General features: G+C 38.1%; 1 protein-coding gene and 1 long non-coding RNA gene across 5 annotated transcripts; one reads left to right on the top strand and one right to left on the bottom strand.

Moving 5' to 3' along the window:
- Positions 1-48: 48 nt before the first annotated feature.
- On the top strand, positions 49-8,306 carry LOC141779639 (uncharacterized). Of its 2 annotated transcripts, none has more exons than XR_012596375.1 (3): positions 49-120; positions 396-483; positions 6,767-8,306. It is a non-coding gene; the product is annotated as an uncharacterized LOC141779639 (long non-coding RNA). The 2 variants fall into 2 exon arrangements; XR_012596374.1 differs by lacking the exon at positions 6,767-8,306 and adding an exon at positions 6,596-6,750.
- rgs22 (regulator of G protein signaling 22) lies at positions 4,421-27,909 on the bottom strand. 3 transcript variants are annotated; one of them, XM_074654523.1, is made up of 25 exons: positions 27,765-27,908; positions 27,659-27,687; positions 27,484-27,546; positions 27,226-27,408; positions 27,017-27,102; positions 25,623-25,807; positions 24,149-24,860; positions 23,804-23,965; positions 22,914-23,100; positions 21,886-22,008; positions 21,647-21,748; positions 19,823-20,017; positions 18,847-18,939; positions 18,360-18,550; positions 17,230-17,392; positions 14,675-14,839; positions 13,195-13,263; positions 12,398-12,556; positions 10,496-10,675; positions 10,196-10,384; positions 9,935-10,078; positions 9,069-9,168; positions 6,797-6,856; positions 6,562-6,649; positions 4,421-4,835 (listed from the first exon to the last, which is right to left on the bottom strand). In XM_074654523.1, the coding sequence occupies exons 1-25, from the start codon at positions 27,784-27,786 to the stop codon at positions 4,799-4,801; spliced, it is 3,687 nt and encodes a 1,228-aa protein (XP_074510624.1). In that variant the 5' UTR covers positions 27,787-27,908; the 3' UTR covers positions 4,421-4,798. The 3 variants fall into 3 exon arrangements, 2 of the variants coding, with proteins under 2 accessions (XP_074510624.1, XP_074510625.1); XR_012596370.1 differs by lacking the exon at positions 4,421-4,835 and adding an exon at positions 7,853-7,901 and having other exon boundaries at positions 6,609-6,649; positions 27,765-27,909; XM_074654524.1 differs by lacking the exons at positions 4,421-4,835; positions 6,562-6,649 and adding an exon at positions 7,853-7,901 and having other exon boundaries at positions 6,779-6,856; positions 27,765-27,909.

Here is a 27,909-nt window from a genome sequence, read left to right as displayed (position 1 = left end):
AACATGGGTCAACTTGAAATGAACTCAAAATCCTGATTTCTTTCTTTAGTTTTATCGCATAGATGGTTGCAGGTGGAGTGGTGTTTACACGGTCTGTGGGAGCTATGGCTGTGTCTTCAGGTTTGTCCAAATCCTGCAGATCATTTTATTCATGAACATTAAGCAATTCTCAACTTTCCAGTGTTGTTGGTGTTGTCTTCTTCTTCTTCATGTTTTTTTGGAGGATTGCAAAGCCAACTTTTAGGTGCATAGTATTTACAATAGGATCTAGTTTACATGAGTCTGTAATACCATAAATGTAACTATTCTATAAAAGTTTTTTATTGTATTTTAACTCTAATTGTCAGTTGTGTTGAATGTTAAGACAGGTGCTTTTATTTGTCACACACTTGTAGATATGCAGCGCCAACGGATGACATCTGGGAAGAAGAGGAATGTAATATAAACCAACTGAGACAACATATTCTGTGTTGAAGCTCTGAGGTAAGATATTTTGTCATTACCAGTTGCGATGTGTTTAATGTTGCTGGATAATGAAAACATCCAACATATTTTAAATTCAGGCATTAAAAATGTCATTGTATAATACGCCATAAAAAATGTCATTAAAAAATAATAGTTTAGTATGTTATTAAAAAATTCATAGTTTCATATGGCATAAAAATGTCATTGTATAATATGCGATAAAAAGTAATGATATATTGTATCATAAAAGTCATAAAAAATGTCATAGTATGGTATGCCATAAATAATGTCATAGCACAGTATGTCGAAAAGTTTTATGAAAAAATGTCATAGTATAGTATGTCAGAAAAATGTCATTAAGAAAAGTCATAGTATAGCATGTCGAAAGATTTCATGATGAAAAGGCGTTGTATAGTATGTCAAAAAATGTCATCATAAAAAGTCATAGTATAGTATGTCGAAAAATGTCATTAAAAAAAGTCACAGTATAGTATGTCAAAAATTTAGTGAGAAACAGTCATAGTATAGTATGTCGAAACATTTCCTGATAAAAAGTCATAGTAGTATGTGGAAAGATTTTATGGAAAAAAAGTCATAGTATAGTATGTCGAAAAATGTAATTGAAAAAATTATAGTATAGTATGTTTAAAAAATTCATGATAAAAAGTCATAGTATAGTATGTCGAACAATTTCATAAAAAAATTTCAATCAATCAATCTTCAAAATTTGCTTGAGGAAAGAAATTACATCCTCAAAACTTTTGAGTAAGAAGACACTTTAGAAAGTAAGTTTACTAGTAGTAAATAAAATAGTTTACTAGTAGTAATAGTTCTTCAAGATATTATATTGTCTTGATTTTCTGTCCAAACAAATCATTCATACAAAATCCTATAAAAGAAGCTACAAAAATACAGAAATCCAATTGATTTTTATAACATTTATTAAATCAACACTGGATCACAACAGGTGTGTTACAGCGTGAAATGAATTTAGTCTGAGTTCAGTTGAAAAAACATTAGACTTTATTAGGTTTTATTGTCTGTCGGGACATTTTCAACACTTGAATGAATATAAAACTTTAAACCCTCAGTACAAAAGATCAGACATTCTTTAAAAAGATTGGGGGTTCAATCTAGAGGGGATGTAATGTGTACAACAAAGAGAGGTCTAGTGTATTGGGATGCTGTGTGTCCCCTACATATCACACCCTGTCCTAACTGAATGCACCATATGTGCTGATTGTTACATTATGCGCAGTTATTACACACCGTTTATATTGGCCTGTAACCCTATACAAGTTAACGGTGGAGCTGCTGTTTTTCTGGATAAAAAGCACTATAACGTCTACATTTGTCAACCGATTTCAATGAGTCGTTTTCTATTCAAATGTTTATGATCTACGAGGAGTAACGTTAAGTTAATGTTAATATTTTTTTTTCTTTTCCCAAAGATTTTGGAGAAAAACGTTAACGTCACTGCTTCTGGTCTGTCCTTAGATCTGGTGGGATTCAATCAATTATTAGGTAATAATTAAAACGCGTACTATATAATATCACATTATCAACTGTTAATGTTACATCTTCACAAAACGTTTGCTTCCGTAACATCAGATAAGAGCTTAAAAAGTTATTGTTAGCTAATCGATATAAGTTAATGTTAGCTTATTGATGTTCATATCTAACATGACAGTGTTTAAAACATGAATTGTACGATACGTATTAAAAACAATATGTGTCTAATATTGCAAACAATAAAACTGATGGCATGTCTTGTTTAACAATTACACTATTTAGGTTTTTTTTATTGCTGTATTATCACCTTTATTTAAAAAAATTCAGATCATGACTAATATTATACTAATATTTATTGTTACCATTATTTATTTATGCACTACTATGTGCATGTTATTCTGATTGCTCTTATTAGTAAGTACATAATAGTAATTGCAGTAGCAGTGTTAGGGGTAGCATATAGACTGAAAGCATGATTGCTAAAACGGAAGAGGACATTTCATTGTACATTATATTATACGGAGACCTCTCTATAAGTATTAACCTTAAACAAGGAAAATAAGCCAAAGCCATACTTGACAAACATGAGTTAACAATTCCTTATGATAAATTAATTATTTTCCATCATGTAAGTAATTCAGTTCATGTAAGCCTACGGTACACACTCGTCTCCTGAGCGTCTAGCAGCGATTATAGCTTAACTATCGAAATTCTAAGTAACTGGAGACAAAACTTTATTTTTCTATTCCAGGTTGAGAAATGTAGACGTTATAGTGCCAGAAAAACGGCAGCTCCCCCGTTCACTTGTACAGACGTAGGCAAAATTGTTGGTACTCTTCCGTTAAAGAAAGAAAAACCCACAAAGGTCACTGAAATAACTTGAAACTGAGAAAAGTAATAATAAATAAAAATGTATTAAATTAACTAATGAAAATGAGACATTGCTTTTGCATTTTGGTTCAACAGAATCATTTTAATAAAACAAACTAATGAAACTGGCCTAGACAAAAATGATGGTACTCTTAACTTAATATTTAGTTGCACAACCTTTTGAGGCAATCACTGCAAACAAGCGATTTCTGTAACTCTCAATGAGACTTCTGCACCTGTCGACAGGTATGTTGGCCCACTCCTCGTGAGCAAACTGCTCTAGCTGTCTCAGGTTTGAAGGGTGCCTTCTCCAGACTGCATGTTTCAGCTCCTTCCACAGATGTTCAATAGGATTTAGATCAGGGCTCATAGAAGGCCACTTCAGAACAGTCCAATGTTTTGTTCTTAGCCATTCTTGGGTGTTTTTAGCTGTGTTTTGGGTCATTATCCTGTTTGAGGACCCATGACCTGCAACTGAGACCAAGCTTTCTGACACTGGGCAGCACATTTCGCTCCAGAATGCCTTGATAGTCTTCAGATTTCATTGTACCCGGCACAGATTCAAGACACCCTGTGCCAGATGCAGCAAAGCAGCCCCAGAACATAACCGAGCCTCCTCCATGTTTCACATTAGGTACAGTGTTCTTTTCTTTGGATGCTTCATTTTTGCGTCCGTAAACATAGAGCTGATTTGACTTGCCAAAAAGCTCCAGTTTTGTCTCATCTGTCCAAAGGACATTCTCCCAGAAGCTTTGTGGCTTGTCAATATGCATTTTGGCATATTCCAGTCTCGCTTTTTTATGATTTGCTTTCAACAGTGGTGTCCTCCTCGGTCGTCTTCCATTAAGTCCACTTTGGCTCAAACAGCGACGGATGGTGCGATCTGACACTGATGTACCTTGACCTTGGAGTTCACCGCTAATCTCTTTGGAAGTTGTTCTGGGCTCTTTGGTTACCATTCGTATTATCCGTCTCTTCAATTTGTCATCAATTTTCCTCTTGCGGCCACGTCCAGGGAGGTTGGCTACAGTCCCATGGACCTTAAACTTCTGAATAATATGTGCAGCTGTAGTCACAGGAACGTCAAGCTGCTTGGAGATGGTCTTATAGCCTTTACCTTTAACATGAAGGTCTATAATGTTCTTTCTGATCTCCTGAGACAACTCTCTCCTTAGCTTTCTGTGGTCCATGTTCAGTGTGGTACACACCATGACACCAAACAGCACAGTGACTACTTTTCACCCTTTAAATAGGCAGACTGACTGATTACAAGTTTGAAGACACCTGTGATGCTAATTACAGGACACACCTTAGTTTAATATGTCCCTATGGTCACATTATTTTACATCTTTTCTAGGGGTACCATCATTTTTGTCTAGGCCAGTTTCATCAGTTTGTTTTTTAAAATGATTCTGTTGAACCACAATTCAAAAGCAATATCTGATTTTCATTAGTTAATTTTAAGTAAATTTTTATTTATTATTACTTTTGTCAGTTTCAAGTTATTTCAGTGACCATTGTGGGTTTTTCTCTCTTTAACGGAAGAGTACCAACAATTTTGCCTACGTCTGTATAGGGTTACCCCTTGCCCTGTCCAATATGGCGCCCACATTGACATATCGCTTAAGCATCCAATGCAGTGTCTATGTATACAGTATATGTCAATGTCTGAATCAATGCAAAATGTCCCTGTGACCAATGCAGCAGCTGTTGTGAATTTTGTCTCTCAATACAGTAATGTAACGTTAATTTGTCACTTGAATTTTGAAATCTAACACCCACTATGAAAAAGACTAATACAGGAAGAGAATAGAGCGTGTTTCCTCCCATTGTTTTGGAGAGATAGAAGGAGGGGGTTATGGAACAGAAAACCACACATTTTAGTGACTGATCCTTCGGAGTACATTCATACAGTAGACGACGAAGACGTGGTGAAGAAACTTGTTCATCCTCAGTTTTGGTCCGGAAAGGGAAACTCTGCACTCACTCTGGGGAAAAGAGAACAGAAGGACAACATAAGAGTTTGCATCACATACATGTGTGCCTACTTCCACAAAGTTTTGATGACTGAGTACAAATTTAGGGAGCCAGCATATGATATAAATAATAATATATACTCTATGACATTTTATGTCTATGACTTTTTATGGCATACAATATTATTGCATTTTAATTACATTTGTATTATGTTATTAAAAAAAAAAATTGTCATACTATACTATGCCATACTCTAATCCAAAACAATAAAACACTAAGACCAATTTAAGACAAATAGGAAAGGAAAAATGATTCAAAAAGTTAACTCTTATGCCGAACCAAAATACTATAAGTAATATACTATGACTGATTACTCTAATGGCATCTCATACTATGATATTTGTATGGCTTTGACTTTTTTATATACCATGACTTTTTTTAAAGACATGCTATACTATGACATTTTGTAATTACTTTTTTATGGCATACTATGACATTTCTTGTGTCTATGACTTATGGCATCTATGACCTTTTTTCTGCGTACTATGACATTCTTATTACTCCTTTGCATACTATACTATGACTTTATTCACCATACTATGACATTTTTATGACACTATGACTATATATATATATATATATATACTATATGACTACATTATGATGCTATGTGACTATATGACTCTTTTTTGACATACTGTATTTTTATGGCAGGCTTTTTATCAAACTACTGTATATGACATTTTAATGACGTTTTTTATATTAACAGTATATTATGACAGTTTTATGGCATACTTCTTGACATACTATGAATTGTATTACTTTTTTGACAATTTTTTTTATGACTTTTTCAACATACTATACTATGACTTTTATGGCTATGACTTTTTTTGCCATATAGTATGTTTTTATGACACTATACTATGACATTTTTTATTACTCTTTTAAAATACTATATTTTTTACACTATACCAGGACTTGATTTTATGATTTAATTATGGCTCGTTTATGGCATATATACTGTAATATTTTATGCTTATGACTTTTTATGGCATACTATACTATGACTTATTACTTTTTTTGACATACCATATTAAATTTTTTTATGACTTTTTTGCATACTATGACATTTGTATTACTCTTTTTAGGCATACTAGTATGATGTTTTACGACACTATTATTATTATGCATTTTCATGGCTATGACTTACTCTTTTTTGACATACTATATTTGTATGGCACACTATACCAGGACTTCTTTTATTAAACTATACTATGCCGTTTTTATGATTTAATTATGGCTTTGTTATGGCATACTGTAGTATTTTATGGCTATGACTTTTTTATGACTGTTACATTGTTATGATATACTATACTATGACTTTTTTATGAAATCTTTTTTGGCATACTGTAGTAAGATGCTTTTATGAGACTATATTATGACATTTTTATGACTTTTTTATTGACAGCATATTATGGCATTTCTATGAATTTATGGCTTACTATATTACATTTTTATGACTTTTTATGATTTAATTATAGCTCTGTCATGGCATAGTATACTGTGATATTGTATGCCTATGACTTTTTTATTACTCTTTTACTATATGACATTGTTATGGCATACTACTTTGACTTTTTTTTAATGACATTTATATGGCAAACTATACTAGATTTTTTTGGCATACTATATTTACTGAAACAACAGTCAAAGTATCAAAACAATATTTTTCCTTACTCTGAGTTTGTCCAGCATCCTCTGCTCATCTTAGATCTCTCGGAGGCGGCTGAGCTGCTTTTGATGAACCTACCCTGTGGTTCTCCAGCTGCTCCCCCAGCGTTTTGTGAAGGAAGGAGACCCCCCAAAAAAAAAAACACATTACAGATATACAATCATTCAAATATCATGTCATTTGACTGTTGCAATTTCCAGTTATTTACAGACAGTGTTTTTCAGGTCCACCACTCCTCACCTTGACGTCCTCGTCGCCATCCAGTCAGCTGCCCCTCCCCCGACACCTTGTGTCTTTTCTCTGAGAACCAACAAAGAAGACAAATGAGCTCCTTAAATCGGCTGTAATGTCAGCCTCAGGTATTGTGAAGTTCTGGACATCAGAGATAATAATATTCCTAGGAAGTGTAAATTACATTGAATGATGTCTGAATGTCCATGTCTATTACAAACCATATCCTATAATTTCGTGAATTTAAAATATTTTGTACACTTTCAATATTCAACAACTTTAACCACAACACAGCTGGTAATGAGAAAAAATATCCTACCTCAACTTCAGCAATTTCCATTTGCTTTGTTGTTAATTGATCATTTTAATTAAGCTTGTGTGAAAGTGTGTTTTTCTAAACGACCCATTTCTGTGATATAAGGATCCAGCGACTGCCTACAAGTATAGGAATGATAGTCAGACTTTGTGGCCAATTGTATCACATTAAAAAAGAGAATTTTCTTTCACAAAATATGTTGTCCCACCAGTGGTAGAAGATCTAATGGGAGAGGAGTGGATGTGACTTTATTTGGATAGTGATTTGTCTGTTTGTTTTTTAGTCTTTGGCATTGGCACACACTCAGACCACTCCAATTATGCGTAATTTGAGTACAGCTGGCACAGTGTGCACTGGCACTGTAACTTCACTTATTATTTATGTCTACCAACATGGTATGTTGTGAGTAATATGCACCAGAATTATTCCAGTAATCACAATGCTATAATGAAATGGGTTACAGACCAAACAGGGGGTTAATTAGCCACCATAGAAACTATCAATATCCACAAATCTTTAAATCACTGAGTAAACTGATGCAATAACTACTGTAACGTATTTCAGTCTTCACATTACCTCAAGCTCTAGTCAGCATTACTCATGGTGGTGTCACGCTCTAATCGCTCCCCAGAACATCACAACTAGGAACATCAATCTTATTTTTACAATGTGTGATTTGAATAAATATCTGAGATTCAATCATCATTTTTGTTTTTCTCTTGTATTTATGGTGATATAACTATTTATACCTTCATGTTACATCACTGTAGCGTACATATTCTGATAACCCAGTTTTTCCTGAAAAAGAAATGTAAATATGATTTTACAGTGTTGAGTGTTATATATGCATTATTACAAAAGGAGACCAGGAGGACCAAAAATAAGAAGAAATGTTCTTGCCTGAGATATAAATAAAGGTATGGAAGTTGCAATGGTGTTTGTATTTTATTCAATTATTATACTTCTTATCTTATAAGTTGCAGCAAATTACATAGAGAATGAATGCAGAGTTTGGAACTGAGAATAAGTTAAAAACTAAAAAGAATTTCAAAAATCTGTATAAAATCTGTATAAAGTGGTAACAGTATTATAGTGGAGCTTTGAGTGTCTAGTTTAAACATTGTAAGAGGCGATACATTTGGAAATCTGGAGTTATAATTGTATTTTTGATAAATCTCCAAAAGTATGAAAGTTATTAAAGCAGTTTATTTTTGCGTATTTTGCTACATATTAACAAGAAAAAATTCATTTTACTCCTCACTTTACTACACTACCTTTATTGATATTGATATTCATATTGCTTTGAGGTGTAGGGTGGATATCAGGGCTAGTAGTGCAAATTTGAACTAAACCTAAGCTGATAAATAATAGGTGAAAAATGTAATGATATTAAGTAGATATTTTTGTTACGACCATCATCAAAATTAAGTTCTAACTCGAATGGGGGTATCTGAAAAACTAAAGCCCTTTTGAGGTTTTGTGCCTGTACTGTTTACCCCCACCTTTAAAATCCCATTAAGACACTATTTGCACTGTGCTTCATTTTGTTCTTCATTCACTATGGGCTTTATAACCAACTCCTGCGTTTCATTTACACGGCCACACAGTGTGGGCTCAGACTAACTCCTGTACAGAACATTGAAGCTTAATGGACAGGCTGGAGTAGCTGTTTTGGCCAGAGTTCTACATAATGAGATAGATCTGACATGTGGAGGTTGGTTGGTTTGACGATGCTTTGGCTGTGACTGCCAGGTAATATTGGAGCCTTGGAAATTTAGCTTGGATTTTACTGTGGGAACGGCTAATGTCATTTCATTGTTTTGGTTTCCTACATTTAGTCTTGCTGTTAGCGGAGAGCAGTCAAAAGTGCTGGATATGGGAGTTTTACTGAGCCCTGGGGGACAAAGGGAGGTGTGTGTGTGTGTGTGTGTGTGTGTGTGTGTGTGTGTGTGTGCGTGTGTGTACCTGAGGTTGTGGAGAACGAGGATTCCAGCTGACTTTGTCTCCTCAGCAGCATCTCCTCTCTCTTCAGAGCCACCATGTACTTGGAGTAGGACCACGACATCTGAGGGAACATTTCCAGAAATCCAGTCAAATGTAACGTGATTAGACAAAATAGTTCAAGAAGGCCAGTGATTCCCAAAGTCCTCGAGAGATCTGAGTTCTTCTCTCAGGCATCTACAGTGGGAAGTGGTACTTGGGAAATTTGGTCTGGTACATAGTGGTACATGTCTGAAATGGTCTGAAAGGTTTGGGAACCTCTGAATTCAGCGATCGAGTTTCTACTTTATAGTCTGCGGTTGGAACTGATGAGGCCTTGTTTGGACATCATGCTGTAATTGAATTTATCTTCATCACTGCAGTATGTATGCCTCTGCGCCAGCGACAGCCGTAGCCGTTTTCAGGTTGTCTGTCCATCCGCCGTCCCTTTTTTTAAATTTATTTATTTATTTGGCACAAATGTCCACTTGGACTCATGAATGAACTGATTAGATTTTGTAGTCAAAGGTCACTGTGACCTCACAAAACACATTTTTGGCCATAACTCAAGAATTCAAATGCTAATTATGACAATTTCAAACAAATGTCTAACAGGACAAAATGATGAATTGAAGACATTTGGACAGACCTGGATGTAAATTGCAACTTGACTTGTTTGGCGGAGGGATACAACCGCGAGGCGGTTATTCTAGTTATTTTAATATGTTATAAAAAGGATATCATTTAATTTGGTTCGTCTCCCTTCATATGATACATTTTACACAAACACATCAGCTCAGATCTTCAGCTCTACATTCATTTCCCATTAGGAACATGAGACTGCTCCTTACCGGCTGTGTGGGACTCTGCACTCGGCTCTGTTTCCTCGACTGTTTTTTTCCACTTCTTCTTTCTTGTTTTTCTTCTACATCATCTTCGTCATCCGTGTCCTCCTCCTCATCTCTAAAACTGGACTCTGGCCTCTCCAGCTCTTCCTGAACAAGAGAGGTCAGACTGAATTTCTTTTTTACTTTCTCTTTTCTCACCATTATTGCAGTACGGTTAGTAGGTTGTATAATCACATTATCCCTCAGTATTGACTGTAATCTCACCTGAGCTCTCTTCCTCCTCTCCTCCTCTTCTTCCTCCTCCTCCTCCTCTTTTCTCCTCTGCCTCCGTACTCTGGCTGTGTGTTTGACTCGTTTGTCCTGCAGTAGAGGAAGAAGCTGCTCCTCTTGGACACTGCTGCTCAGCTCTTGAAACTCGGGCCAAAACTTCAGCAATGCACTGAACACCGACATCTACATACACAGAGTAAAGGGACATAACTGCAGCCTAAATACTGGAAGGAAATACAATACAAACCATACTCTTAAGACACAGACACACACACACACACACACACACACTACCTGTGACTCTCTGAAGATGTAAGGACCCAGCTCGTGGCGTTTCTCCAGAACGTGCTGGGCCTGTTCAGGAGGGATGTCTATCTGCAGAGCCGGGGGCATGGAGGAGTTGATAAAACAGTTAATGATGGTGGAGATCTTCTGCTGGATGGTGGCCTCATCACTGTGGGAGTGACAGAGGTTCTGTATACAGGAAGAGAGGGGACAGAGGATCAATAAAATGTGTGGTGGGAACTATTTTCTTTTTTTTTAAAGTTATTTTTTTGGGGGCATTTTCCATTTTTATGACAGGACAGTGGATAGTGTCTTGAAAGGGGGGAGAGAGAGAGTGGATGCGGAAAGGGCCACAGGCCGGATTCAAACCCGGGCCGCCGCGGTCAGGACCAAGCCTTAATACATGGACGCCCGCTCTACCAACTGAGCTAACCCAGGCGCCCGGGAACTATTTTCTAAGTTCCCACTGCTCCTGAAATGTTTGGAATATCACTGGAATGGATATTCCAATTTTTGCTATGAGATAAGCCACAGAGGTTAAAGACTCCATATTTTCTCTATTCGCTTCTTACTATAAGCAATGAGATCTTACATGAACACACTATTTTCTTCCAGTTTTTGTAATTTCACATGAGTGATTTCTGTATTTGTGTTTTTTCCGTGCTCTTCTCACTGGTTTAAAGTGGGTCTCAGTTGGAAAAAGTTGATGTCACATACTTCTGTGCACCAATCAGGTTTTAACAACGTTTGAATCAAATTCTAATGGCGGTTTGCTTATGTTTCCAGGTCACTGTAAAACAAACCTGATCAAATCACACCCACATAGTCCTGATGAAGCAGATTGAGTGGTAATTTGGTTGCTTATTTAGTCATGAATATGTAATGTTACAGAGAAATTATTTATTATTTATTAATTCTAATAGAAGTGAAAAAAATTATTAATTCACAATCAACAATTTTATTTACTTTAATTCGGCACCTTTCTAAAAGTTCTGTGGATGTATTATTTCTAGGGATGTCAATCAATTAAAATATTTAATCGCGATTAAGCAGATTGTCCATAGTTAATCGCCAACTAATCGCACATTTTTTTATCTGTTCAAAATGTAGTCTACCTTTAGGGGAGATTTGTCAAATATTTAATTCTCTTATCAACATGGGAGTGGGCAAATATGCTGCTTTATACAAATATATGTATATGCTTATTATTGGAAATCAGTTAACAACACAAAACAATGACAAATATTGTCCAGAAACCCTCACAGGTACTGCATTTAGCATAAAAAATATGCTCAAATCATAACATTGCGAACTGCAGCCCAACAGGCAACAACAGCTGTCAGTGTGTCAGTGTGCTGACTTGACTATGACTTGCCCCAAACTGCATGTGATTATCATAAAGTGGGCATGTCTGTAAAGGGGAGACTCGTGGGTACCCATAGAACCCATTTTCATTCACATATCTTGAGGTCAGAGGTCAAATGGCCATTCTGTTTTTTCCTCGCCAAAATTTAGTGTAAGTTTAGATCGTTATTTACATGGTTGGTACCAATGGATTGCTCAGGTTTTCTAGTTTCATAAGATGCCAGTATCTTCACTCTAGCTTTAAAACAAGTTGTTTTACTGTGTTAAAGAAATTAGTGCCGTTAAAAACGAATTTGTGTTAACGCGTTATTATCACGTTAACTTTGACAGCCCTAATCATTTCCAAAAAACATTTGTCTTCATAAAAATGTTACCAATAACACCTTTAAAGTATTCCTTAGATTATTTTTCAATTTCCTTTCAGTGTAATATGGATGGACACAGGAAAGATGAGAGAAATAGGAATGTCAAAGACCAGATGATGTTACAAGCACACTTTGTGACCCACCAGCACATCATCCTCCAGGTATTTTTGTTTCTTTTTACCTTGTATCTCTGCACCTCCAGCCAGAAGAGCACGTCATTTTCTAGGAAGTCTCCCTTCAGAGAGGCAAAGTGCTGGAACTGCTTACAAGTGGCAGGGTTGAGTAGGATCCGTCGAAACAGGAGGATCTCTTTGGAGGAACTCATCCACAAGCCCTCAGCCTGCAGGGGCACACAGCAGAGCAATGTTAGGTTTGTAAAGACACTATAATCCCTCAGGTATAGATAAAATACATGTAATCACCTACTCATGTATAAACATTATAACAAAACCGTATATATGTGTACAGTGGTAGAAGATACAGTACAGTTTGCTCCTGAACAATAGCGGTAAAAATGATCCGTGACCTATGAGCTACAGTCTGAGCTCACAGAAAACTGAGATAATGATACTCTCCTTTATTCGGAGAACCTGCTCTGCCAATGATGAGATAATGATCATAAAGACCATAGTCACAATCATGTATGGAAAACTCCTTCCTGTAATCATCCTGCTTAAAATGTGAAATGTTCATGTTTTATATCTGTTTTCTGCTGTGGAGCTGAGATGAGAGGACGGGAACTGAGCTGCATGGAAACACACTCCAAACACTATTAAAGGAAGGTTAGTAATGCTGATGCTTTAATCTTATTTATCCTGGATCCAATTTGGGAAAACTAACCACAAGGCCAAAATGGTGTTTGACAAAGCCAGAGCTCGATGCCAAGTCATGAACTAAATCACACATGCTTTCGGGCCAGGAAATGCCTTATTTCTCTCCATTCAAAATATCCAGCTTCCCCGGAGGATTTCTCCTTACCTTCCAGGCTTCTCTCCTCGTTCTGCGTCGACGGTAGACGTGTTGTGAGAGCCGGTCTGCTGCTTGGGGCTACCACACACAGAAACACACACACATACAGAGGTCAAAAGTCAGAAACTGAGTACACAAGGACCAACAGAGACACTGAACACCTCTCGAACCTCTCTGCTCTGCACTCTGCTGCTCTTTGTCCCTGGCAGTAACTAAAGCTCTCCTTCTCCTCTTCTACGAATTAACCTTCCCTCAGTCTTTATTTCCTCTGATCTTTTTCCTCTCCTCTTAGAGTGATCTTTACCTCTCTGATGTCATCTGTCTCCCACCTCCATCCTCCTCTTCTCGTCTCCTCCTCCAGCATGTAACGCTAAACTATGTCTACCTCTCATTAGTTAATGAGAGGATCCTTGTGACCAAACATGGTAAACTTGATAACATAATGAGGCAGAGCAGCGGAATCTTTGGTTTATGTGTTACCACCTGATGAGGCAACCTGAGAGAGCGACTGGACCGCGACGGCGTTTAGTGGTTTCTAACATAGCAGAGAAACTAATGTGCTCTTATGTCTGTCCACTCTCAAGGCCATACTATTTATGGCGAGTACAATTAATACAAGTATGCCAGTCAGGGTTGGCAATGGGCCCAAATTTCTTCCACTTTTTCAGTTCTGTGACCACAAACAATAAAAAATGGAATCCAGAGTAAGAAATCAAACCAACATCAGTATTAATTTCTGCACATGTCAAATATCCTGCTCAATAAATGTCTGTTACTTATAGAAAGGCTGAGAATAGTTATAAATAAGACTGTCAATCGATTAAAATATTTAATTGCGATTAATCGCATGATTGTCCATGATTCATTTCAAATTAGTCACACATTTATCTGTTCAAAATGTACCTTAAAGGGAGATTGTCAAGTATTTAATACTCTTATCAACATGGGAGTGGGCAAATATGCCGCTTTATGCAAGTGTTATGTATATATTTATCGTTGGAAATCAAAAAACAACACAAAACAATGACAAATGGCCATGCCAGTTTTTCCTCGCCAAAATTTAGCGCAAGTTTGGAGCGTTACTTAGCGTCCTTCGTGACAAGCTAGTATGACAGGACATCGATTCCTTAGGTTTTCCAGTATCTTCATTCTAGCATTAAAACTGAGCCCACTACAACCTAAAAATCGCAAGTTGCGTTAAAGAAATAAGTGGCGTTAAAACGAATTTGTGTTAAGGCACTATTATCGCTTTGACAGTCCCAGTTCAAAGGTAACAAAATCCCTTTCTCCAGTCTTTATTCTAAGCTAAACTAAGCTCTTTGACTGTGACCATATATTGAAGAGACAGATATGGGAGTGGTATCAATATTCTCATTTAATTCTTGGCAAAAAAAGCCTATTTCCCAAAAATGTGAAACTATTTCTTTATGTGCTTTCAGTAATTTCTGTTCTGAGTCGTGATAGTGTTTATAAGAATCCGGATGTTCACCTTTGGTTTGTGTTTCAGTCGCTCTGTGAACTCTGCTGTGGACAGGAATAGAGGCAGCCATTTGTTCTCAATGTGATTCCTGACGATGTCCTGGATCTCCACAACGACTGGGTTCGAGAGACATTCTAGTGTCAGACGTTCCAGACCACCTGCCAGACGCAATATCTACACACATAAAAAGCACAAGCAGTCAAATACACAGTAGAGGCAGATGGTTGCGTGTGTGTTAATATGTTTGATATGAACGCTAAAGATGTCTAACAACATGAAAAACATATGAGGATGAGGACAGACTCAGAAAAAAAGCTGCCCGCAGTGGGAAACCCGACCGAAAACTCCTCTCCTTCCTGACTCCTGCTGTGCTCTTCATCATTCCCACAATCCCTCTGTTCCCTTCATCTCCCCCCTGTCTGCTTTCTGTCCTCATACATCGATCTGGCCATGTCTCCCTATTTATATCTCTTTTATATTTTCTCTCATCTCACTATGCACGCACACAGCCACGCATGCACACATACACTCACACAAAGGCCGCAGAAATGAGAACCAGTCGTGCCATTGGAGTGGGAGCCGGTAGATGAAAGGAGGCCAATCTGTGACTGGATGACTGAGTGATTGAAAGAGTGAAGGGCCAAAGCAGTAAAGCTGTCAGTCTTTCTACATCGCTCACGCAGACGAGAACCAACGCTGAGATGCAAGAGCGGCAGCCAGACCCAATCCTACAGAGTTAGAAGCACTAGAACTGGCATCTTCACTCAAACGCACAGTTACAATCATTATTTTGATGGTATTTATGAGATGAGGGTGACAAATGACAATTTACCAGAGTTGAATTCATGTCAACAAGTACACTGTATGTTTCTCTCTTAACCCAGTATACTTCAAGAACACTCGGAAATCAGGGTTCTTCATGTCCATTACTTTAACATTCCCAACCAGGGGTAGCTTGCCAGTTTTCTACGTTGGGAAAAATTGTAGAGTACCTCAGCTAATCTTATCAAATAGAGAGAAAAACCTGAACACTGTCTGTTGTGATTGAGTTTGTGAACACTAGTTAGCAAGCTAGCAGAGAAGTCTGAGCAGTGAGCTAAAACTGCTCAGACCAATCTGTTAATGTTGAAATAGATAACGTACACTAACAATGTTCCGTACAGATGACCTTTTTTCGCTGATCGCTGAATAAATACCTCCAGGTCGCGCATAAAATGTATGTGTGTCGCCATTTGTTCCTGTAAGTTTTCAGTAAGTTTGCGAGGTGAAATGGGCATTTTTAACATCAATGGCGCGCAATGACCGCTCAGCACTGTAGCAGCAACTCTGTCAACACAGACGCTGTTATTTTGACATTTAAAATTTCCATTAATCACCACTGAAATCATGTTATGCGCTCTGTACGGAACACCATTAAGATTAATGATCTTTTGTACACAGGTGGAGGCGTTACTTTTCCCCACTTTTCTCAAAAACTATTGGTCCAAAGGACATCAATCAAAGTGTAGCCTGTCTAATTTATATATAGTATGTCTATGGTCTAATGGATATTCCCCGGAGAATGAGCAACACAAACATGCTGGCCTGGCTCTTAACAACAGAGGAGTGCTACCTGGTGTGGCACTGAAGGGCCAAAAGTGTACGGAACACTGTTAGTCTATGTTAGCTAAAAGTAATTAGATAAAATAATGACTATACAGTTCAAATAGTTAAGTAATGAATAAATAGTACATATGGCTAAAAGTAATGGATAAATAGTTCAAATGGCTAAAAGTAATGGATAAATTGTTGAAATAGATAGTTAAAAGTAGTTAAGTATCAGATAAACGATTGAAACGGTTAACCTGATAAATATTTGAAATAGCTAGCACTGAATTCATCGGATAAATGGTTGAAATAGTCAGTGTTACACATTTGAAATAGTTAGCAACAGTTATCCTATAACACATATAAAATGACTCTTTTCTGTGACCGTATCATAAATACTACAAAGCAACCATCTCTTGTGTCCCGAAAGAGAAAATCAGGCTCACTGCTCCGTGTTCCATCTACTCATTCTAGCTCTACGCAGCATGCCCTTCTGCAGTAATCCTAGAATCCAGAAACCTAATCTCAGACTATAAATGTCAGAAGAAATTTCATCCTACTGTCATTGTTACTGGAGCTAGTCTTTTTAGTCTCTCTGGATCCAAACCACACTCTTCTCCTTCTTCTCGTTTTAATTCCAACCATGTCCTCTCATTCCCCGTTTCCCACCGACACCCTGCTGTCAGAGCTGTCAGCATGAAATCTGTAGGATGCCAAAGAAGGGGAGATGGGGAATTGTGTGAGAGCCGCAGCGGCCTCTGTTTATCACATCTGGATGTTGAGCCCCAGCTGGAGCTCACATCCCATTTTTGGATTGTCATGTCATGGGCACTATGTTTCTGCTGCTGTCTCTAATGTTTTCCCAGGAAGTTGACAATCAATATCAATGAAGATGTGACTATATCAAAATGGGTAAAATGGGTTTCCCAATAAAGCTGAACATATTGTTATTTAAACCATGTGACTGAGCGACGTACATCATTCTGTTTCTCTGTTGTGGCGGGGCTGTCGGAGCCAAAGAAGTACTTCCTGTTGAGGTATTTGGTTGCAATGTGAGTCGATCTCTCCTGTCTGACAGCCTTGTCTTTCTGAGGAGTCCTCCTGTACTGCTCCAGATCCAGCCAGCATGTCAGATGGATGCTGAGCGGAAACACACATGTTCAGAACAACCATGTTATTTGTGCATTAACTTCCGTGCACTGTATACATCCTGCAAACAATACACTTTCTGTCCATTTTCATACGGTCTTCATTTCATTTTAATATGAATATGGTGCACATGTGCATGTCAGGCACTGTGTAATGTTGTTAATATATTGTATTAACATATTTAGGTAAAGTGGGGGAAATAAGTACGGAAGCCCTGAGAGGCAAAGAGAAGGAGAAACACTGGTGAACCTTTTTCTAAGTTGAATCTAAATTGTTTTCTCTGCTCTGTTTATGACTGAAAAACAAGTGAATAAAGGATTTGCCCGGATCATTTTTCTAAGTTACTTTTTTTTTAATCTGTGAAACCGGTGGGGAGGGTAATTTTGCCAGATGGAAAAAAAAAAATAATAATAATAATGATCATCTTCATCATTTTTCTAAGTCACTTTTCTGTGAAAACTTTTTTTTTTTTTCAGGGTAATTTTTCAATGTTTCTTGCTGTAATACTCATTTCGGCCACAAGGGGCTGAAGTGCCAAAATGTGCTCTAAACACAAGGTACATACTGTATATTGTGTGTTAGCAAGCTATGCTACATTACCGTCATGTCTTTCTTTTGGCTAGAATTGTATTTCAATCAGTGTTAATCCGCCGTTAGAGAAAACGTGAACGCTTGTCAAAGAAAACTTGTTTTCACGGATGAAAAAAAAACTAATTAAAAAAATTATCCTGGCAAAACAGATGAAAACAAATTAAGGAATTTAGATAGATTATCCCAGTAAAACCTTTTTCTCACCTGTTCTTAAATCCAAAACACGGGAGAGTAAAGAATTTAGATCAGACTTAGAAGATGGACCGCCAGAATTTTTTTTTTCCTGTCAGGGCTTCCGTACATGATAAGTCTGTAAAAAGGACAACAGTCTCATATACTGTACGAACTGTGTGATTATACTGCCTACCTGGCATCCTGATTCTGTAGGAAGGACATAAAGTGCCCGATCTCATGGCGGTGACGAAGTAGGGAACCTAGACGGTAGCCTTGATAATTTGGAGACACAGTGGACCAAGAGTCAAGCGCCCGGGGGCCCTTTGAGAAGGGAGTCGAAGGTGTAATAGGAGGGGGAAACAGCATGGACCTGCACTGCTCCACCTGTAGAGGAGAGACCGCAGCAGAAGGGCGAGAATAAGTGAGATGGAGCAAGAAACAGAAAAACAAGGGGTGGTATAAAACTCTTATGACGTCATTGTAAATGGCACGTTCAGGCCAAGTAATATAGTCTTGGACCAGTAGATACTAACATTGTTACTAAGCAATACATAAATACTGGAGAGACGCCATTTTCACATAGTTGACATTAGCTGTTTTATACTCACAGGTGTGTTTATTGGCTAATAAATGAGGACCAACATTTTATAATTCTGTGGAACTCGTGGATGCTGGCTGACCTGTTTCAGTCGACGCTCTGATTCCTCGTACAGACTCTGGAGTTCCCTGTACTCCCGACTGTCGACGCAACGCACCTCCTCCTGCACACACACCTGGACACACACACACAAAGCCAATTAGAGCTGCAATGATTAGTTGATTAACCAATTAGTCAATGAAAAGAACATTAATCTGCAACTATTTTGATAATCAATTTAATACTTGAGTAATTTTCCAAGCAGCAATGCCAGACATTTTATGGTCCCTGAAAATGTGCTGCCTTTCTTGGATTCTTGCATTATATTACATTGAATATTGGATTGTTGGTCGGACAAAACAATACAACAAAGAGAGAAAATAATCTATAGATTAGCCTCTTAGGGAACCTTAGACTCAAAACAATAACTCTAATCAATTTGATCTTTACAATATTCATGATGCACCAACAATCAATATTATTAGACATTTAATTTAGGGCTGCACAATTAATTGAAATTTTAACAAAATGCATTATGGCCTACTGCAATTTTCAAATCGTAGGATGAGGAGGAAATTGCAATATTTGTTTATGGCGAAATGTGCATCAAAATACCATTTTAAATTAATTATTGTGGTGCTACAGAAATGTCCTCCAACACCATATATTCTACAGACTTAAGAAAACATCTTTGTTTGGTACAGATCCCCACAAAAAAAATCATTCACTATCATTCCCCCTAATATTGCAAATCATATCGCAACAACAATATCAGTCAAAATAATCACAATTAGATATTTTTCAAAATCATGCAGCCCTAATTTCATTGTGCATTTTTGTGGGAAACCCTCTTTCCTCAGTGGGGACAGATGTCTGCGTTTATCATTATATTGTAATGCTGTGTATCCACTTGAAAGACAATTTCTACAATCAGTAGACCTCTGTGCCAGTTACTTAAGGAGAACCACCTCCTCCAGGTAAAAGGGAAGTGAATTAAACTGTGGATGTACTGTGGTTACCTTCTGGAAGGACTCTGTGTCCCTGCTGACCAGCAGTGTCCACGGCTCCAGCAGGACGTTCAGCGTGTGTTCCTCAACCTTGTCAAACAGCTCCTCAAAAGCAGGCATCAGTTGGTCGTACACCTCCCTCCTGATCTCCTCATCAACCCCGACGCTCCTCCTGGCCGAGATGGAGAGATATGTGGAGTAAAGGAGCTGAGGAGAGAGGAGAGGAGAGGAAAAGAGAAGAGAAGAGAAGAGAAGAGAAGAGAAGAGAAGAGAAGAGAAGAGAAGAGAAGAACATAAAAATGTCATCACTTCAGAGACGTTTCTCCTCACAACCGCCATCACTTCCATCATCACCACTGTTCGGTGCTCTCATACACAATATTCACTATCTCTCATCACTGCTGCCATCACACCACATAAATGTCACTCATTTAACCCTCTTGGCCACGGCGCGATGGAAAGACCATCTAAATGTCATTCCTTTGGTGAACTAAAGGTTAACTGAAGGAAAATAGATTTCACTGTGAGGTATTCTGGACCAGAGCGCTCAGCTTTCCTCCCTGGTCCAGCTGTAGTCAGACAGGGTGGTTCTGGGTGACTGGACTGGCGCAGAGCTGGGGGGGTCTGACTCACTAGTTTTTTATGGCTGTTTAAATTTCTCTACTTAGTGAGAGGAGAACAGGTATGGCAGGCCAAGAGAGCACGCAAACAAGAGCAGGTGTGTGTGAAATTGTTATACTCAATCTGTTTCATCGCCGTTTGATGACTTTGTATTTTATTACTGGTCGACTCTCTGCAAATTGAATTTATCGTGATTCATGATTTTTCCTGGCGTTCTTTCTAAAACGGGCCTCTTGATCTCTCTGGATATTGTATTCCTTTGTATGAAATGTTTTAATTTGAGTTTTAAATTAGCCATATAACTTATTTTTTTCCACAGAAAACACACAGATACACAAATGTACCTATTTTTTATTTCTTGAAATTAGTTTGATGTTGCACAGTTGGCCTTGGCAGCAAAATGTAATCTAAGAAACCTAAGAATAAAAAAAATCATGAAATGAAATAATGAATAATTTAATGACTGGAATAGTGTGTTGCTATTTTTTGGCTAAAGGAAAATGAAGTTATCCTTAGAGGGGAGTGTTTTGTGATGGGAAAATCCCTACATCTGCTGAACTAGCCTGGACTCAACTCTGAGTCAGACATCTTATCAAATCCACTGCAAACACACATACTGCCTAAATAACACAACACACTTAACATTTCATTTATTTGTAATATAGAGGAAAATACTTTATGGATTCTTGCTTTGTAGACAAAAAACTGCTTCATTCTCCTCTATTTAGATTTTTATATTATTGATTTACAACATAAAACAATGACAGACATTGTCCAGAAACCCTCACAGGTACTGCATTTAGCATAAAAAATATGCTCAAATCATAACATGGTAAACTGCAGCCCAACAGGCAACAACAGCTGTCAGTGTGTCAGTGTGCTGACTTGACTATGACTTGCCCCAAACTGCATGTGATTATCATAAAGTGTGCATGTCTGTAAAGGGGAGACTCGTGGTCGGTACCAATAGAACCCATTTTGTATGGCGCACATTTTCCCCCGGGCTGCGCGCCCCACACAGTTTGAGAACCGCTGCCCTACCCGCATGGCACACGGGAGAAGTTTCAGTTGGTTGCAATCTGCAACCTCACTGCTAGAGGCCGCCAAAGGTCCTACACAATGCTCCTTTAACTTGGTGTGAGATGAACGTAGAAAACCCCCCAAGTGAGACCTTTAGCAGAACAACTTCGGTCTTCTTCTTGTGTGTGTGCTGACCTGTGCCTCTCTCTGTACTCTGTAGGGATCTAGTCCGTCCTGATAGAAGAGCTCATGGTAGTGCTGCAGGTCGGTCCAAAAGTTTACTGCATTTCCCCACAGCTGAGACAAAAAAAGAACCTCAGTAACCGTCATCATGGACTGTCTTTATCACATTACAATTTCAATGTTCAATGCTGATTAAATGTGATGGACTTTACAGAATAAAAGTGCAAACAATCCAGTAGCTGCTATAGTACCTGGTTTCCAGATTGTTCACAGAAGCTTGTGAAGTATAAGCCGGCATACGAGTCAACACAAAGAGCCTGTAACATCTTCTCCATTCTTCTTCTGTCCAGTAACTGACTTCTGCTAGAATATATCTGATGAAATACATACACAGAGGAGAACACTTTTAACACAATGAATCAACACTTCTGTGCATACTTTCAATATGCAGCAATTGCTCTTTATGCTGGTGTAATTGATTTATTATCCAGGTCATTGTCATTGTTTTTCTTGTACAACAGCTGAGGGCTGTGGGTGGGAGAGGGTCAGTAATCTGTGTATTTTTCAGAATTTGTTGTATGTTATTTAATGCTGTTTTCGTTTGTATGTGTTTCATAATTTAGTATTTGTGTCTATAGGACCCCCTCGAAAATGAGATGCTAAATCTCAAGGGGCTATTCTTTCAATAAATTCAACTCTAACACAAAGATTTATTAAAAAAACAAACAAACATAAAACTACGGCTGCAACGATATGCTGCAATGTTTTCATTACTGCTTAGTCGGACAATTCAACGATTCATCGTTTAGTCACTACAAAAAGCAAAAATAGTGAAAAATGACCCATGAAAATTTACCAGTGCCCAAATAAAAACATCTTAAATTGCTTGTTTTTTTCCAACCAACAGTCCAGAATCCAAAGATACTCAGTTTATGATATAAAACAGAGAAATGCAGCAAACCTTCAGGAGACGCTGGAAATTAATGTTTGCCATTTTTGTTTGATTAATGATTTATAATATAATGATACTGATTTCTTATCGATGGACTAACTGATGAATCCACTAATTGTTTTGGCCCAATTTAAAATCATAGCAACGAAAACGCCTCAGAGGAAAGGAAAATTAACCGCATGTCAGGCAGTGATCCCACCTGCTGCCACTTAAAGTACAAGGTGGACAACCCAGACAGTAAAGAGCTCCATTGCTGCTGACAGAGGGTTCTCTTCCCCACCTTAAAACATTTATGCACCAAGTGGTATCATATCCTAATGCTCCTACCTGTGTATGGAGAGCATGGGGGGACTGGAGCAGGCAGGTGTCAGGGCGGAGGGGAGGCAGGCCCATAGAGTCATGGTGGGGCTGTATGTCTGATAGAGAGCTAATACACCAGTCTGTACAAGGCTCTAGATGAGGGGAGTCATCACGGTCTTCCTCAACACACTCGGACGTCCTGAACCGAGGAACCCTGTGGGGGGAAGGGGAGAGAGAATTACCAAGGACATTTATACAAAGACTTAACTTTTCAAAGGGGTACCTTGACCTCTGACCTCAAGATATGTGAATGAAACCCACGAGTCTCCCCTTTACAGACATGCCCACTTAACTCAATTTTAAAGCTAGAGTGAAGATACTGGTATCATATGAAACTAGAAAACCTGATGAATCCATTGGTACCGACCATGTCATATTAACATGCCCACTTTATGATAATCACATGCAGTTTGGGGCAAGTCATTGTCAAGTCAGCACACTGACACACTGACAGCTGTTGTTGCCTGTTGGGCTGCAGTTTTCCATGTTATGATATGAGCATATTTTTTATGCTAAATGCAGTACCTTTGAGGGTTTCTGGACGATATTTGTCATTGTTTTGTGTTTTTAATTGATTTCCAATAATAAATATATACATACATTTGCATAAAGGAGCATATTTGCCCACTCCCATGTTGATAAAAGTATTAAATACTTGACAAATCTCCCTTTAAGGTACATTTTGAACAGATAAAAAAATTTGTGATTAATCGTGATTAGCTATGGACAATCATGCGATTAATTGTGATTAAATATTTTAATCAATGACACACACACTCTATAAATAAACACTGCACAAATACAGAATCTATGGTTAACATCATTGAACTTGAATACTGTGAATTATTGAATCTCACCAGTAGTGGAACAGAGACTCCATGAGGAGGAACTGAACTGAGTGCAGTTTATCCTCTGTCCAGCAGGGGGAGGTAGTCAGTCCCAGTCTGGAGAGCAGCTCCACATTCAGACTGCTCTGGCTGCTGCTCAGCAGGTACCGGCTCCTCATTAGGACCAAATACCTGATTCAAATACCACATTATATTACTTTTTTTTTTTTATTGCTGCAGTTGTCATTCAAAGTGTTGTGAGTTCAATATGAAATCTTGACATTTAAAGAGAGGCTGGTAGCTTTTGTATCAACAGTAAAACAAAGAATTTAGTTCTCCAGAATAACAGGAAGTGAGTTTCATCATAATGTTTACCTATTCTTCCGCTCTCTTTTCTGTGTAGCTTTCAGTCTCTCTATATCCATCCAGAGATTAAGCAGTTTCTCTCCTGGCGTTCCTCTCAAAAACACCTTCAACTCATCCAAGCCTGGTCTATCGCCATGGCAACAGGTACCATGGCAACACATATCATGGATATTACCCTGGTGTGTGCCTCTCCTCCCCACCTCCCTATTCTTGTTAAACCACTCTGTCTTTTCTTCCACTCCACTCCGCCTCTCGCTTTCTTGACCTTTCTCTTTTTCCCCTCCCAACCTTTCTGTACCCCCGTCAGCCGAATGCTGGCGGACTTTACATTCACAGGATCTGTCCGTGCTGTTGGTGCAATTTGTCTGGTCTCCTGACTCGCTGAAACAGTCAGATGCGTTTGCTTGGCTCTGACCATCCATCACGTACAGTGCATTGTTAAGCACCTGTTTAACCACTTGGGCAGCCAGGTAGTCCAGCTGTACTTCAGAAGACTCTGTGGGCTCCTCTGAGTCCTCTGTGAAGCAGAGGCTTAACTCTGTTTGTGAGCTCTGGAGTTCCTGGGGTTTCTCACATTTAGGGTTAGAGGAGGAGGACAAAGACGAAAAGGTACATGGCTCAAAACAGCTGGAGACACATCTGGATGATTCACTGCATTTTGTGTTATGTTCCTTCTGGCAGGGTTCTGGTAGACATGCAACGTTGTGCATCATCATTGACCCTGAACAGTAAGAAAAGAGAGAAAAAAAAAGTCCTTAACTAGACTTCAGCCTGCACATATATACAGTAAACATTAGGGCTGTCAAAGTTAACACAATATTAATGCGATAACGCGTTAACGCAAATTAATTTTAACGCCACTAATTTCTTTAACGCATTAACACAACTTGTGATTTTTAAGTTGTAGTGGGCTCAGTTTTAAAGCTAGAGTGAAGATTTTACACTACTTTTTGAAGAGGAAAAACTGGCATGGACATTTTCAAAAGGGGTCCCTTGACCTCTGACCTCCAGATATTTGAATGAAAATGGGTTCTATGGGTACCCACGAGTCTCCCCTTTACAGACATGCCCACTTTATGATAATCACATGCAGTTTTGGGCAAGTCATAGTCAAGTCAGCACACTGACAGCTGTTGTTTGCCATGTTATGATTTGAGAATTTTTTTATGCTAAATGCAGTACCTGTGAGGGTTTCTGGAGAGTGTTTGTCATTATTTTGTGTTGATAACAGATTTACAATAATAAATATATACATACATTTGCATAAAGCAGCATATTTGCCCACTCCCATGTTGATAAGTCTTAAATACTTGACAAATCTCCCTTCAAGGTACATTTTGAACAGATAAAAAATTTGATTAATTTGCGATTAATCACGATTAACTATGGACAATCATGCTATTAATTGCGATTAAATATTTAATCGACTGACAGCCCTAGTAAAGATACATGTGTAAATGGAAACTCATAGGTGTATATATACCTCGTTTTGCTGAAATGTTCTCTTGGGAATGTGAGCACGTTAGGACCTTTAGTGCTTTGTTATTTTCCTGGTCAAATTTGGAGGAACTACGTATTTGTGGGGCTGACAGGGTGGTTTGACCTGAACGGCCTTTCCTCCTCTGGATACAGAAGATTGGGTTCCACTGGAACAACAACTTGGCTAGTCTGGGAAAGACCAGAAAGAAAATGCTACAACACCAGTCAGAGAATACACAAGCATGTGTTTTCTTCTAAAATCATAAATGGAGTCAACAAACTCGTTATTTTTGTATCACATCTTCTATGTGTAGGTTGCAAGTTAGCGTCAGTCAGTCATCTGATCTGTACAGGGAGGGATGTGGCAGTAAGTAGGGCAGTAAGTAGGGCAACAGTCTTAAACACAATCACAAATAGCAACACAATACCCAGTCTACTGCTACAGGCCAACACGTCGTAATCACTGACAGATGCACTCTTTAAAAATTAAGGCTGCAATATAAATTATTTTCATTGTCGACTAATCTGACGATTAATTTTTTGATTAATCGTTTAGTTGTTTGGTCTATAAAATGTCAGAAAATGGTGAAAAATGTTGATCAATGTTTCCTCAAGGTCTTGGTGACTTAATGTTGTATTTTGGAGGGGTTATTGATCATTTTTAATCAATTCTCGATTGGTAAAAAAAATTGTAAAGTTTAGCACCAAATAACAAATGGTATCAACCCAAAAACAACTTATGAGACCTAAGTGAGCATGGGAATGACCATCATATACTTCTATCATAATGTTCTAAACCCTAATACACTTTTACAACTTATTTGAATTAATTAATTCAAATTTATTTCTGATTAATGTCCAGAACAACTTTTAGGTGATGTACACCACTTCTATGTGACATCTACTGTTGACCTGCCATCTCCCCCTAAAGAACCCCTGTACCCACCATAAAAGACAAAAACTGGTCTATTGTGGGTCTCAGAGCGTTGAACAATTACTCAAAGTGATTAATCAATTATAAAAATAGTTGGCTATTAATTTAATAGTTCACAACCAATCGCTTAATCGTTGCAGCTCTATATGAAATGACGAAGATCATAATATGTGATTAAGTCACAGCTGACTGAAGCAAATCATCTTTAAAATCTAGGTTAGTAAGCCGGTATTTCTCAGGTTATAGCAGAGCTAAGTATTGACAGTAAAGTCAGCAAGAAAGAAACTGCATGAGCTATTAGACACACTGCACACTAAGTTGAGGAATAATATAAAAACATGTTATAGTAATACCATGATGTAAGCAGCATAAGTAGTATCTAAATCAATGCAAAATACAGGAGGGACATTTGTTTTGTACATGTAGTAGGTCCAAAAAAACAAATCGGACAACACTTGTACTACCTGTATTCATTGTAGCAATCACTTTGAAGGAAAAAGGGCAACCTTTCTTTAATGATCCACTGAATTCCTTGCTCTCTGTCCAGGCACTGCAAAGGTCAGGAAGACAGATTCCTCAGGTCAACCCTCTAAATTTACATTGCAGACTTTCTGCTCATTTTCAAATATATCCAACTATTGATTTCCACATAAAGGAATCATTCACTACTTACATAGATGGTGTAATGGTTGTCTACTGGAGGGGCTCTGGCCAGCGCTGTGGGGTCACCAGTAAGGAGTTGTGATTTGCTGCAGTGTAAAACTGATCTGATTCTCCTGGAGACAAACTCAGCTGCCCCATTCACTACCTCAAACTGCCCCGTCTCCTGGTTGTACAGCAATGCCTCTGGGAAAGACTGGAAAAAGACGCAAGGGTATAAGAGTTTTGTCAAAAAATAATAGGCTACATCTATACCTCAGGATGACTTTACCGGCAGACTTAAGAAATCATTGAAGAAGTGAGCCAACACATCATCCGAGGCCAGAGAGTGCTCCTGCATGGAGATAAATAAAATATTATTACACCAAGGAGAATCCACTAAGAGAGGCAAAGCATAGAAATTAAGACTGACAAAGTTACAAAATGTCAATAATCAAAATACTCACAAAATTGCCAGCAGTAAGATGGGGAAATTCTTAAAAGATAAAGTAAAACTTCTGTTACCAAAGCTCCAAAAAGTGAAATTAAATTTCTTAAAAGTTCTGCTCTTACCTGTTGAAATTACTCCACACATTGTTCACTTCAAAAATTACAAATGCCTGTACAGTATTTTCAAACCGGCTCTCCAGAAAGTCGAGCCAGGCAGTCACATTTGAGCATTCGACCAGCCACAAACCTCTCAGTGTAATTACAGATA

This window comes from Sebastes fasciatus, chromosome 12 (assembly GCF_043250625.1).
Source record: "Sebastes fasciatus isolate fSebFas1 chromosome 12, fSebFas1.pri, whole genome shotgun sequence".
In the NCBI taxonomy this organism is placed as follows: domain Eukaryota; kingdom Metazoa; phylum Chordata; class Actinopteri; order Perciformes; family Sebastidae; genus Sebastes; species Sebastes fasciatus.
The sequence above is the reverse complement of the archived record's forward strand: the minus strand, read 5'-3'. Positions and strand labels throughout refer to the sequence as shown.